The 14,346-nt window shown below is 37.2% G+C and overlaps 1 protein-coding gene across 1 annotated transcript in view; it reads left to right on the forward strand.

Annotated features, from left to right (window-relative positions):
• Nrdc (nardilysin convertase) overlaps nt 1-14,346 on the forward strand; it is a 71,034-nt gene that overhangs the window by 30,456 nt on the left and 26,232 nt on the right. The window contains exons 9-16 of the mRNA XM_059255851.1: nt 1,194-1,289; nt 2,524-2,646; nt 6,745-6,802; nt 7,595-7,668; nt 8,875-8,944; nt 12,027-12,104; nt 13,849-13,969; nt 14,050-14,108. Coding sequence (XP_059111834.1) covers nt 1,194-1,289; nt 2,524-2,646; nt 6,745-6,802; nt 7,595-7,668; nt 8,875-8,944; nt 12,027-12,104; nt 13,849-13,969; nt 14,050-14,108 — 679 coding nt within the window. The remainder of the gene's footprint in view (nt 1-1,193; nt 1,290-2,523; nt 2,647-6,744; nt 6,803-7,594; nt 7,669-8,874; nt 8,945-12,026; nt 12,105-13,848; nt 13,970-14,049; nt 14,109-14,346) is intronic.

Consider the following 14,346-nt stretch of genomic DNA (forward strand, 5'->3'; position numbering starts at 1 on the left):
TTCACATTTCTGCTTCCAGCTATTTTTTTTGTGGCTGATGAACAGCAGGTGTTCTGTAAATATTTTCTGAAAGACTGTATCTTATGTAATCTCATGTAAGAGTCATATGCTCTTGGTCCTGTTAGGTCCCTCTATGGAATCAGGACAGTTAGATAACTTGCTCAGAGTTGTCTGAGTTCAGTGATAAAGCTGGATTGTGGTTGTTCTTGTCTGTCTGGGTTACCTTACTAGAACACCGTGGGCTTAGGGCTTGCAGACAGCAGTGCCTTACCGTTGTAGAGGCTAAGGAGTCCGGTGTGAAGGCACCAGCAGATTTGGTGTCTGGCAGAGGCCTGCTTCTTGATTTGTAGATTGCCATCTTTGTCTTATGTCCTCACGTACCAGAAGGGTGGGGGAGTGCTCTGGGATTGCTTTGTTGTTTTGGTTCGGAGCCTTCAGTGGCTGAGCCATCTCTCCGGTGCTGGGATCACTTTTATAAGCACATTCATTTTAATCATGAGGGAACCTGTCACACTGGAGATTGGGTTTTAACATAGGAATTTTAGAGTGATAAAAACATTGAAACTATAGCATTAGCAAAGATACTTCTGACTTTAAAGTAATTGTTCTGAACCATCATACTTTGTTATCAACATAGTTGCTTTGATGATATTTAAACAAAATATATGACTAAGATCTCAGATCTGAAGACTGACGGAGCATTCTATTAGTGCTTACCTCAGGGTATGCTTAGACGTAACAGTCTATCTAGAACTGAAAAATTCAGATCATTAACTACATTGCCTCATTTGAAAATAAGAGAAAAACTGTAGAAAGGTGATCAATTTACTCAGAATGATAGATTAAATGATAGGACCAAGTTTAGGTCGTTGAGTTATCATCTTCAGTTTTATAACATTTTTAAAGTCAATTTTATTACTACCTTGCTTTCAGTTCTGTAAGCTTGAATTTCCAGACAATCAAGAAAATAATGAGCCGGTGGCGTCGGCGGCACACGCCCTTAATCCCAGCACTAGGGAGGCAGAGCCAGGTGGATCTCTTTGAGTTAGAGGCCAGCCTGGTCTACAGAGCAAGATCCAGGACAGGCACCAAAACAACACAGAGAAACCCTGTCTCGAAAAAAAACCAAAAAGAAAAGAAAAAGAAAATAATGAAATTTCATTTTATTGTAAATGTTTCTTTAAAACTGACAGAATATCAGCTTGCCAGACCTTCTGATGCAAACAGAAAAGAAATGCTGTTTGGAAGCCTCGCTAGACCTGGACATCCTATGGGGAAATTTTTTTGGGGTAAGACACTATAATTTATCTTATTTCTAGGTAAGGAAAACTGAGAATAAGACAAACCGATAAAGAGTGTTAGAAATATTGTTAGAGTGCTTGCCTAGAAAGCAGATCCCCAGATCTGCATATAATTGGGTGTGGTGGGTGCATTCTTGTTATTCCTCAGGGAGGTAGAGGCAGGAGGACCAGAAGTTCAGTGTCATCTCCAGCCTACAGGCCAGCTTGGGATATATGAGACTCGGTCATAAAGAAGCAAGTACAACAACAAAATGAAGCAAAACCAAACAAAACCCATCCACCTAAACTCCCCAGAACAAAATAAAAATTAATAAGCTGGGATAGCTAAGTGTCTGTACTTTCCAAGAGGTCCGCTAGAAAACTTCAAATAGCAAGGTGTGAGCATGTTTGTGCTTGCTTCTTTAACATTGGGTATTGGCAGAGTAGAACTGGACGTTCTGTGAGTGCTGTCTAGGTGCCAGATGCTATGCTGGCTCTGTATGCATAATCACAGTTTTAAGAGATAGGGACCACTGTAATCTCCATTTAAAGGAAACATGCTCAGGAAGTTGTGTAATTTGCTTAGTCACACAGGTAGTAAATATTTGATGGGGGTTTGAGTATCTGTTTATCTGATTGTAAAGCCTGTACCCCAACCTGATGTTTCCATTTATCAACAGACACTCAGGAATGGTTTCTCTAATAGTTTTTGAGCTGTGACCTAATTTTGTTTAACTGGTAAGCTGTTGAACTGGTATCTGTTTTTCATAATGGCCTTCTGTTGTTGGTAGAAATCAGTTGAAACATATTAATCCTGTCATAGCATGGAGACCAGGATGAGTTGATCTAATCAAAGGCTATGTTATTATACATTCCTATATCTATTGGGTAACATTGGCATCCTGGCTTTTTATATTTTACTTTTAAGAATTAGGTAGAATATTAGTAAAATAATTTAGAGGGGAAAACCTAAATCAATACTAGACTATAAAGCAAGGAAATTTAGGCAATTACTATCCTTTGTGGAGGTTTTTCCAACCATTGATTAATTCCTTATGTATCTATTTCAGAACTGTTTCTTGGCATATGTTATTATTACATGCCAGCTCAGAATTCTTGAGTTTCCTGGATAATTTCCTAGGTCTTTTAAGCTTATAAAACATTCATTGTTTGTGTAGAAGACCTGTAACAAAGTACATTTAGTTACTTCTATAATTTTTAATTTTTTTATGTCTTTTTACAGGAAATGCTGAGACACTTAAGCATGAACCAAAGAAAAATAACATTGATACACATGCTAGACTGAGGGAATTCTGGATGCGTTACTACTCTGCTCATTACATGACCTTAGTTGTTCAGTCCAAAGGTAGGATTATCTGTTACATCCTCTGAATTAGCAGGACTTGAATCAAAGCTTATTTTTGAAGGTTTGCAGCATTTTGGAAAAATTGGCAGATGAAACACACAGCCTAGAAATGTCAAAAAAAATTAAGAAAAAGACATCATAAATGCATAAAATACATGTAGATAATAGTTATTTTATTATTTACTATCATATACACAAATCTATAAAAAGGTAAAATTAATCTAAACTTGGATAAATACACTGCATTATTTACAGCAGAGAGAAATGTAAACAGATGTGAAGATGCTGTATTAAAGCATAACTACATCAAATTAATGGTAGTAAGTTACTACTAGAATAGTTTATTTACCTCCATTGTTGTGGTGGTGACCAGTGTTGTGACATCAGCATAAAGCACTGCTGATCATGTCCAAATGGACAGTTATCTTCTCTAGTAAACTGTATTGTAGTTTTTTTGTTTTTGTTATTTTTTTAAAAAGGTCCCATTGTGCTTACATAGTTTTCACCATTTATAATATGTATGAAATCTAAAATATATGTTAATAGGTTGTTTATGTTATTGATAAGGCTTCTGTTAAGAGCTCACTGTTAGTAGTCAATTTTTGGGATAGTCAGAAGTTTTATATCAGGGTTTAGAAAAGTGGTTCAGTAGGCAAATTGTTTGTCATTGTAAACACGAGGACCTGAGTTCCCATGTAAAAAAGCCAATACCAGTGTGTTGCCTGCAGATGTGCTGGAGAGGCAGAGAAGGGCAGATCTCCGGAGCTTGCTGCTGCCCAGCCAGTCTAGTTCCAGGTTCAGTGAGAGACCCTGTCTCAAAACTGAGATGGAGAACAACTGAGAATGACACCTGACAGTGACCTCTGGCTTCCATGCATGTACACAGTACATGTGTATGAACATAGGCACAAACACAGAGCATGCACACACATTCCCACAGAGATAAGGTTATATGTGGTAGTCTATTGTTTTTTAACTACCCCAGGGGTCAGCATTTCCACATTGTTCAAGGGTCAGCTGTATTACTTTGATAGGATGTTTCTCTGAATCAGTATGACATATTGGTTGCTGCATTGTTTGACATTAATGAAAAACTAATGCTAGATAGATGACTCAGCAGAGAGAGCTTGTTGTGCTTGCAGTGGGCCAGACTTTGGTTCTCAGCATCCTTGATGGGTGCCTAACAACCACCTAGAACTGTAGCTCCAGGAGATCTCACACCCTCTTCTGGCCTCCATCAGTAGCCACACACTAGTGCACCTAACACACACACACACACACTCCACTATACATAAATAAAAATATATATTTTTTTTAAATTGAAGGAAAGTAAATTTTGAATATGTTACAAAGTAATGACAAAGTTCACAGAAATATAAGATCTCATACAAATTCTTTCTCGTAGAAATAGGTTTATTTATAGGCTAGTGTCAAGTGTCTGTGTGTATACTGATGTACTCATAGGTCATTCAGGGTTTTGAGACAGGGTCTCATGTAGCCTTGAGCTCCTGGGATTTCAGGTGTGTGCCACCATACCTAGCTTGGCTGTTGTGTTTTCTTTTCAGATGACTTTATTTGCAGTTTTATATTTAAGTTTATAATAAACATGGATTAAATATAAAACCACAAATAAGAGTTCATGTAAGTGTCTCATTTAAGAAATTCTGATAGCTTTCTTTTGTTTTCTTGAAGTTTTAACTTCTCAAAATCATTTGCTAAACCATTCCTTTTGACATTACTTATAGTTTGCACATTCTTTTGAAGAACTTGATCCTCACTTGAATGATTTTCCTTCTTACAAGATTTTCCCGGGTTGAGGATTTAGCTAAGTAAGGCCCTGGGTTCGATCCTCAGCTCCAAAAAAAAAAAAACAACAACAAGATTTTCCCCAGACCTCTTCAAAATTGAGATTAAAACTGATTACATATGAAACATTCTTCTCATTTTTCAAAATTAATCCATAAATGTGATTCTAAATTGATTTTTACATTATTATAACATACATTGGTATTTTTAGTGTAGACATTAATTTATAAATTATTGCAAATTATTTCATGTATATGAAATTTTATTTACCCAGGTGTTTTGTTTCTTTGTATTCTTTTCCTGCTTGACATGCTGATTAATATTATAGATTTTTTTGTTTTTGCGACAGGGTTTCTCTATATAGCCCTGGTTGTCCTTGAACTTGCTGTATAGACTGGGTTGGCCTCAAACTCAGAGATCCACTTGCCTTAGTTCCCAAGTCTTACTGTAAATTTTTTAAATAAACACTAGATTACATTGATTTTGAGGCTTTCTCATTATACAATTTAAAGTCAAATTTCTGGGTCTGAGGAGATAGATGGTTCATTTAGTAAAGAGTTTGTTTCACAGGATTGAAGGTCGAAGTTCAGATGCCCAGCACCTGTGTAAAAGGCAAGCACAATGTCATGCACTTGTAATCAGCACTAGGGAGGCAGAGATGGGCCAGTCTAGCTGGATTCGTAAGCTCCGGGTTCAGTGAGGCCATGTTGGAAATGTTAAGGTGGAAGGGCTAGTGAGGTGACTCAGTAGGTTAAGACACCAAGTGTGAGTTCATTTTACAAAATCTACATGGTAGACCTTCCCACACACAAAATAAATGTAATTAAAAGTAGTTGTTTGAAGGCAAGCAGGAGTAACTTTAAAAAAAAGTTAGAGAACAATTGAGGAAGACACTGAATGTCAACCTCCAGCCTCCACTTGTACACACATGCACACGAGTGTGCACACACACACACACACACACACACAGAGAGTCAGATATTTACTTAGAGCCAGCAAAATGGTTCAGCAGATTAAGGTATTTCCTGCCAAGCTTGATTACCTGAGTTCAATCCTTGAGACCAACATGGTGGAAGGAAAGAATGAATTCCTGCAAGCTGTGCTCTGACTTTTCATGCACAGGGGTACACATGAATGCGCGCGCACACACACACACACACACACACACACACACTTAACAAAAATCAAATATCTGTGTAAGTAAAGTAGTTTAGGTTAAATTCAATACTTGATTAGTCTAATTTGTATATATCTTTTTTTTTTTTTTGTAACTCTTGTTTCTTTTCTTTGAAGTACTGAGAATTAAGCTCAGGATATCTCTCATGATATTCACATGGTCTGGCACTGAGCAAAACCTTGGGCTCATTTATTGAGAATTATTGAAACTTACGTGTCTGGTTGGAATTAACACAAACTGTCCAGTGATGGGTTCTTTTTCATCTTGTGTTTTAATAGAAATTTTAAGACTTCTTATGGAGTTTAGGAAAGGAACCAAAAGTTAGAAATCATGCATTATATTTGTTCCGTTTCTCATTGCTCTGACAAAGTACTGACAGAAGCGACTTGGGGAAGGTTTTTTGGCCTGTGGTGAGGGTAGAATTCACTGTAATAGAGTGTGCCTGGTCCTCTACATCCTCTGCAGACCAGAGACACAGGCAAAGGCTGGTGCTCAGCTGCCTTCTTCCTTTTCCCCTTTGTTATTCAGTGTGGACCACTAGTTATGGGATGAGGCCACCCACAGGCAGGTTGGTCTTCCTAAATTAGACCTCACCTACACGCCCAGAGGTGTGTTTCCTATGATCCTAAATCCACCCAAGTGGACAATGAAGATTAACCTGATGTACATACCTGAATCTTAAGAATAATTGTGGGGAACACCTCAGCAAATATAGCGCAGTATCAGTGGTATATGCAGGCAGAGCCTGGCGGCGGTAGCAGGATGCTAAAGAGAGAAGGGTTAGTCTGGGGAGAAAAGAACCTTCCTGAAAGACATATTTTGGAGTGGGTGCAGGAAGACAGTTGGCGTATTCATGTCTCTTGCCTCTTCATGCTCACCTAGTGGTAAACAAAAGTTTTTTTGTGTTTTTAGAGTCTTACAAAACTGTGGGTGTCATAGAGTTTTCTTGTCCGTTGGTACCCTTCCAGTTACTCATGACTGGTTAACACAAGTCGGTGTTAGCCTAATTCAAATGTGTATAAAAAATAACCACTAGTGTGTCTACAGTTTTCTGCATTGACTAATGATATTGTGTGTCCGTTTTCCTGCACCCCTCCCCCTTATCCTCCTTCAAGAAACCCTGGACACTTTGGAAAAGTGGGTGACGGAGATCTTCTCTCAGATACCGAACAAGTAAGACAGTCACTTTCTGTAAGTTACATGTCTCCACCATTAAAGAGCACACCTTTTTGTATTAGTCCCGAAGGTATTTTTTCTCTTGTTTTTTTAAAAGGTCACAAAACTGAGACCTAAGTTTACTAGCTTAGTCAAGATTGTATAGCTTTTGAGTAGAAAAGCTAAGATATGACCCTATTTCCATAATTTCCATAGTTCAAAAATTACATGCTTGTAAATTTATAGTAAGCAATAATTCTAAAGATTTTATGCTGCTTTTTACACTTATTTTTTTCCCTTTTCTATTATCGTTGGAGCATTTGGAACTATGATAAGAGTTGAAAAGCATATCATGTACACCTACCTCTCCTAACAAATTCTGTTTTGAAAGGTGTTTTTTTTTTCCTCCTTTTCTTTCTTTTGTCAGTTGTTTGGAATATGGAATGTTTTTCCTCATTAAAGAAGTATCTTGTAGATGATGGTGATTTATACCTAATTACTCCATATATAGTTGTTACATTTTAAGAAATATTATTTCTAGTACAGCTTTACTAACTGCAAGTACTTCTTATAGGAGGAAAGCTAGACGTAAATGGCACTGAAAGAGGCAGTAACTGTTAGGGGCAGGGTCTTCTGGTGCAGAGGTGAAGACAGCGCAGTTGGGATTTTAATCCATTTGCTCATGCCAAGAGTGCTCTTTAGCCAGCACTGTGCAGAGCAGATTGCTTAGAAATGTTTGTCAGTCAGTGAAGCATTACTGTTCATAAGGCTTTTCCCAATTAAGTCTTAATGTGTTTGTTTTCTTTTCAGTGGGCTACCTAAACCAAACTTTGGCCATTTAACGGATCCTTTTGACACACCAGCATTTAACAAACTTTATAGAGGTTTGTGAACCTAAGGTTTAAAATTGCTTGAAATAACTTTAGCACATTTTCTAAAATTTGAGTCTGCCAGTTTTCTTTGAAAATGCAAAACAACAGAAATTATGTCTGTTGAAAAGGGACTCATTGGGCAGTGGGGATCCGGTTAGGGGCAGATAGCGGCCATTGACAAGCTGTGGTGCCCTGCGGCTCCTCGGTCTATTTCATGCTTCCCCAGTTTCCTCATATTCCTTTTGTTCTTGTCTCCTCCTCCCCAACCCCTCTTCATTTTATCCTTAAGAAAGTGAAAGTAGAAGAGAGAAAATAATTTGAAAAAAAATTTTTAAACTTCATTATACATATTGGTATTTATCAAATGAAGAGGTCCTCAGGTGTCGGGGAACTGGAAGGGCGTCTTTAAGTCTTACTAGGAAGAGAGCCCGTTTTGGCAAATTTCCTTTGATACTTTATAGGTAGATGAACATAAATATTCGAGATTATAAAATATATACTTACTAAATATCTACTGATCTTTTCTTTTTAAAACTTGTCATCTGTGGTAGCTACATGACGAGCTGCTGCATGATCACGTTGTAATTTCCTTTCCGGTTTGCCAATAGTGGTTGGTACAGAGACATTCTCCGTCTCCTCTTTTTCTTTTAGTCATGGAATTTTTCTCTTTTTCCCTGTTTCTTTCGGTCTTCTCTGCTTCTCCTGTGTCAGTCTCTCCTCACTTCCTCTGATCAGTGTGAGTTCTGGCACACCCTTTCTGCTGCAGGCTTCATCCTGTTAAGCCAGATATTCCGAGAGTATTTTCTGCTTTTTCTAGCTTTAGATTTTCTATTTATGGACTCATAATCTCCAGAAATACTTTAGCCAGTGCACACATTTTTATCATGAGGAGCAGACTCAGGAAGACTTAAATGCAAGTGAGTTTTTCCAGGAACCTCAAGCACTGCCACCAGGAGCCTGGGGCAGATCTCCCATGGACCTCCTTACCCTTGACAGGATTCAGCCCTTGGGGTATTTCACATTCTCCCTGTTCTTTTTCATTCTTGCTTAAAACAATTACTCAAATTAGAAAATTGGCAACTTGAAGTAACAACTGCGTTTTATTTAACCATCCTGTGATTGCTGGAGGATGAGATATATTGAACAAAAAATATGTTTTTGTAACAGAAAATGTCATGGAAAAATACTTATAACAGTTCTTGTGGCATTTTTGTTTAGTTGTTCCAATCAGAAAAATCCATGCTCTGACCATCACATGGGCACTTCCTCCTCAACAGCAACATTACAGGTGAGAGGTCAAGGGAGATTGGCTTCATTAAATATGGAGTCAGGATCATAATTTAGAGAAGGCTGTGTGCTTTAAGTTTTGGGTTTTCTATATTTAAAACACAGGTGTCTTATAAACTGGAATTTAACTACTAGATTATTCAAGTCTTTAGGTATTTCATATTTTTTCTCAGTGTAAAAAGTAGAATTTTTTTATAATGAGTTACTTTACCTGAGTCTTTGAAATCAAACATTTGGCATTAATGTTTACTTTTCTAATTATTTTTTAATACTTGTAGCATAAAATATATTTATTTATGATTTATTTGTTCATGGCATTTACTTTTTACTAGTCAAAAGTGAAGGTTAAGTTCGGTGGTGGTGGTGGTGTGTGCCTTTAATCCCAGCACTCAGGAGGTAGAGGCAGGCAGATCTCTGTGAGTTCAAGGCCAGACTGGTCCACAGATCAAGTTCTAGAACAGCCAGGGCTACACAGAGAAACTCTGTCTTGAGAAACAAAAAAACAAAATACCCAAAAAGTGAAAAGTTGAATAGCGTTAAGTTCCAAGGATTTACTTCTGTGAGTTAGGGACATTATATAAACTAGGGTATAAATGTCAGTTTATATATGAGCAGCACAGCTTGGGCAAGTAGTTTTTGTTTTGTTTTTAGGTAAGGAATAGTTAATTCTATAAATGCTTTATAATAAATAAATGCAAATGAATTGATATAAATTTAGCTTATTTTAAAAAATACATTTGTTTTTTGTTTTGTATTGAGGCATGGCTTCTCTTCATAGCCCTGGCTGGCCTGCAGCTTGAACTCAAGAGATCCACCTGCCCCTGCCTCCCAAGTGCTGGGATTAAAGATGTATGCCATCACCACCTGGTTTATTTTAAAATTATGTGTATATGTGTGTCTGCATATGGGTATGTACACATGAATGCACATGCCTGTGGAGGCCAGCAGAGGGTTTTGAATCCTCTGGAGCTGGAGTTATTGGTGGTTGTAAGCTTTCCAACATGGGTGCTGAGAACAAAGCCCAGTCCTATGCAAGAGCGGTACATGCTCTTAACTATGGAACAATCTCACCAGCCCATCTTATTTTTTTTTCTTAAACTACTACCAACAATACCAACAAAGCAAAGCTGTGCAGGCAAACCCAGCAGAAGGAAAGGAAGCAGTATGTATTGTTTAAGCTCAGTAAAGGTTTTTTGTTTCATGGTGGAATATTTGATCAAGTTCATTGAAATTAACAAAAACATTATGGCTGTAGTGAGAAAGCAGGAAAGTGTGTATTACAAGAATAATATAGCAAAAAGCAATATATATATTTATTTGTTGTTATGAATGTCTTAAGAAATGTTGACATTGTTAAACTAATACTAAAGGGCATTAGCTAAAAATTTCTTCTGTCTTTGTCCTCAAAGATGGTCCAACATTAGTAGCTCATTTGATATCCTTCAAGCATTAAAATATTGGGGCTGGAGAGATGACTTAGCAGTTAAGAGTACTGACTGCTCTTCTGGAGGACCCGAGTTTGGTTCTCAGCACCCTCATTGTGGTTCACAGCTGTTTATTACTCCAGTTCCAGAGGACCTCTTCTGACCTCCATGAGCACTGCGTGCATGTGATGACAGACAGACATACAAGCAAAACACCCACACACATAAAGTAAAAATAAATAAATATTTTAAAAACTAAAAAGAATCAAATATAAAACATCTCTTATGGGAGTGGGATCTCAACACATGCTGTCAACAAAGACTTTTCTTAATCACAAAATATTTGAAGAAATTTTGAAAATTACAAGAAGTGACAAGTTGTTGTAGGGTTTGTTTGTTTGTTTGCTGCCATCCAGCTCTTTTTATAAGGCCTGATGCTTTATTTAACACTTCTTTATCAGTCATTTTTAGACCCCAAATATGTGAATTCTCAATAAATGAACTTTAGTGGAGAGCCGCTTTTCACAGAGAAGCAGTGTTTTTCCCTTCAGTGTTGCCAGCTGCAGCACTGTTAGTTTTGTCCAGATGCAAATGTTCACTCAGCTGGGCTCATTCTGTAGCTGCCTTACTCTGTACCTCTCTAGTGTGTGTGTAATTCAACTTACATTTTCATCTCTGTTAGCAAGGCTTTGAGAATTGCTTAGCAGAGTTAGTACTTTGATTTTCAAGGTCTTACTAAATTCTGGTGGACATGGTAGCCAGTATCAATAGTCCCTGTATGTTCATCATGTTACAAAATACTACTAAATTGTATTTTGTAATCTAATTAGATTTCTTGTCTTATTTTCATTTTTTTTTTATAAATCTTATTTTAGGGAACACACCTTTAAATTGTAGTAGAAACAAATGGTGAAAGAATTTGAACAACATATTTTTACATTGACTATTATTGTATGGTAGTAGCGGACTGTTATATGAGGTTCTGTGAGTAGTGATGACCAGTCAGATGAAGAGGAAAAGAGAAGTACATTAAATCATATCTTTGGTTCAAGACCCTAATGTACTTGAAAGAAACTGAAACTGGACTTTATATTTCCAACCTTTAGAATAACATTGTTTTATCCTATAGCCTGATAGAGTAATGAAGGACTTTGTAAAAATCTGATTCTAGACACTGATTCATATAGTCCATGTTCTGGTAGAGGGAGCTGAGGAGCAGGGACAGGAGGGCCTAGGGGGCTCACTGGCCCCATAGTCTAGTCTAGTCTAGTCTAATTGGGAAACCCCAGTCCTGTGAGAGACCTTGTCTCAGAGGAGGTTGATGGAGACCATAAAGATGACACCTGAGATTTTTCTCTGGCCTCCACATCATGCATGCATGTGCATATGTACCTGAGCACACACATGCAAGTGTACACATCTACACACACACACACACACACATATGCAGAAAAACCTCACAATCAAAAATACCACCCTTTCGTCCAAAAAGTAACTTCATATGAAATGTCTTACCATTTTCGGTTTTTATATTGTGACTGTTAACTGATTAAAATTTCATGTTTACTGAATTTATAAGAATAAGCTTAGATTCTCAAACCTGGTATATTTAAACCTTCTTTTGACTTCTGACCCTTCATTTTTTTTTTTTTTTTAAAGGGTGAAGCCACTTCATTACATTTCCTGGTTGGTTGGACATGAAGGCAAAGGCAGCATTCTTTCTTACCTTAGAAAAAAGCAAGTATTCAGTTATTAAACATTTCTGTAACAGTCTCTGAGTAATAAACCTGCATTCCTCTGCTTTAGCTGCCATGAGGTCTGGAATCAAAATGCTAATTATAGTCATAGTAGTTACCTAGATCATTTTAATGATCGTATTTTTGAGGGTTTTTTTTTATAAGCTGTCTTTTTTTTTTAGCTGTCTTTTTTAGTTCATGTTGGAAATAATTACAAAGTTAAAAAAATTATATATGGAATTAACAGTTGATTCCATAATTATATAAGGAGGCTAGTTCTAATAAAATAATTTGGATAAGTAAGTCAATTATTTCAATTCTGTGGCTCTCTAGGGTTTCCAACCCAAAAGGTGAACTGTAGAAAAATCATACTGAACATGTAGAATTAAGAAAAGTATAGCCGGGTGGTGGTGGCGCACGCCTTTAATCCCAGCACTCGGGAGGCAGAGCCAGGTGGATCTCTGTGAGTTCGAGGAGGCCAGCCTGGGCTACCAAGTGAGTTCCAGGAAAAGGCACAAAGCTGCACAGAGAAACCCTGTCTCGAAAAACCAAAAAAAAAAAGAAAAAAAAAGAAAAAAAAAAAAAAAAAAAAAAGAAAAGTATAGGTAGCCAGTTGGTGGTGGTGCATGCCTTTAATCCCAGCACTTAGGATGCAGAGGCAGGCAGATCTCTGTGAGTTCGAGGCCAGCCTGGTCTACAGAGTGAGTTCCAGCACATCATAGGCCACACAGAGGCACCCTGTCTCGAAAAACCAACATCCCCCCTCCACCAAAATACAGCTACATTAGTAGAGTGTGTCCTAATTCATTTATGCAGGTTTTCATTTCTAACCAAACCATAGAAATAGAACTTTAGAATCTAGGTCAATACTTTTAATTTCTTCTTTGTTTTTTTTTTTTTCTGTGTACTAATTTGAGAATGAAAAGTTTATAGAAATACTACTTAAAAAATATTATTGTATTCCAGAACATTCACAGAAATTGAGAGGGCACTTATTACTAAGAACTTTGACATTGAGTATATGTGGGAGCCTTTTAGGATGTGAGCAGTGTGCTTTTTGGTATGTGTGGGCATTTTTCTTACTGAGCCCTATTGGACTTGCAAACTCTTCATTTGGTGTACACCCTCTGATTTAAGTTTTTGGTGTTATTTTAGCCAGGAAACGATCTACTCATTGTTGCTTTATTGGCTAACCATGTAGGATAGCTTAAAGTTTCTAAGAACTCATTTGACATTCTGAGTTGGATTATAGTTCAATTGTTTTAAGTCTTTTAGGGGACAGAATCAAAGATGATAAGTGAAATGTTTTTCCAGTAACTGTATGTAATAGTTAATTTGTGTGTTTTTATTTTATTTTTTCGTTAAGAATCACATTGGCATCATAAAGCTGCTCGGACAGTATTAGGCTCCCATTAAACAGGAAAAGTTAACTGTTGTTTGGTTCTGGTGACTTCTACTGTAATTCCTTGTGTTCTTAAGATCTGAACTTGAAAACTTACTGTTGTTGGGTGGGATGTCACAACCCTGCCAATTCAGCTCTGGGGAAGCCAAGGCAGGAGGATTGCTGCAAATTCAAGGCCAGTCAGAGCTATGTTGTGAGATCTGGTCTCAAACAAACAAAACCTCTTGAACACTTAAAAGTATACATTTACATCAAAAGCTCAGAGTCCATAATTTTACATAGAAAGCTTGTTGACTTTGTTAATTTAAAGGCTTACTGATTAGATTAATTTTCCCAACTGTAGGTGCTGGGCTCTTGCATTGTTTGGTGGAAATGGTGAGACAGGTTTTGAGCAAAATTCTACTTACTCTGTGTTCAGCATTTCTATTACGTTGACTGATGAGGGATATGAACATTTTTATGAGGTAAGTAATTAAATGGAGTTATTTTTCTTTTCTCTAGATACTACTTTATGCAAAAGACTAATGAAATGTTCTGCTTCTAGGTTGCTCATACTGTCTTTCAGTATTTAAAAATGCTGCAGAAGCTAGGCCCAGAGAAAAGGTAATAAAATTTCTTAGAATGAAACTGGGTTGATCCTAGTACAATTTCAGTTTCAGACTGCCAACAGACATGCTTTAGTCCTACAAGATGGTGGTCTGTTATTTCTTACTGTTTCCTTCATTGGCTCTGTATCCTGATCCCTCTCCATCTGAGTGCAGACTGTAACCTTTACTATTATTTAGCTAGCTCTTTTATTCTTGTGCCTCTTTTCTTGTGGGTGATTGCAATGAGAAATTTT

The sequence above is a fragment of the Peromyscus eremicus genome, chromosome 2, assembly GCF_949786415.1.
Source record: "Peromyscus eremicus chromosome 2, PerEre_H2_v1, whole genome shotgun sequence".
In the NCBI taxonomy this organism is placed as follows: Eukaryota; Metazoa; Chordata; class Mammalia; order Rodentia; family Cricetidae; genus Peromyscus; species Peromyscus eremicus.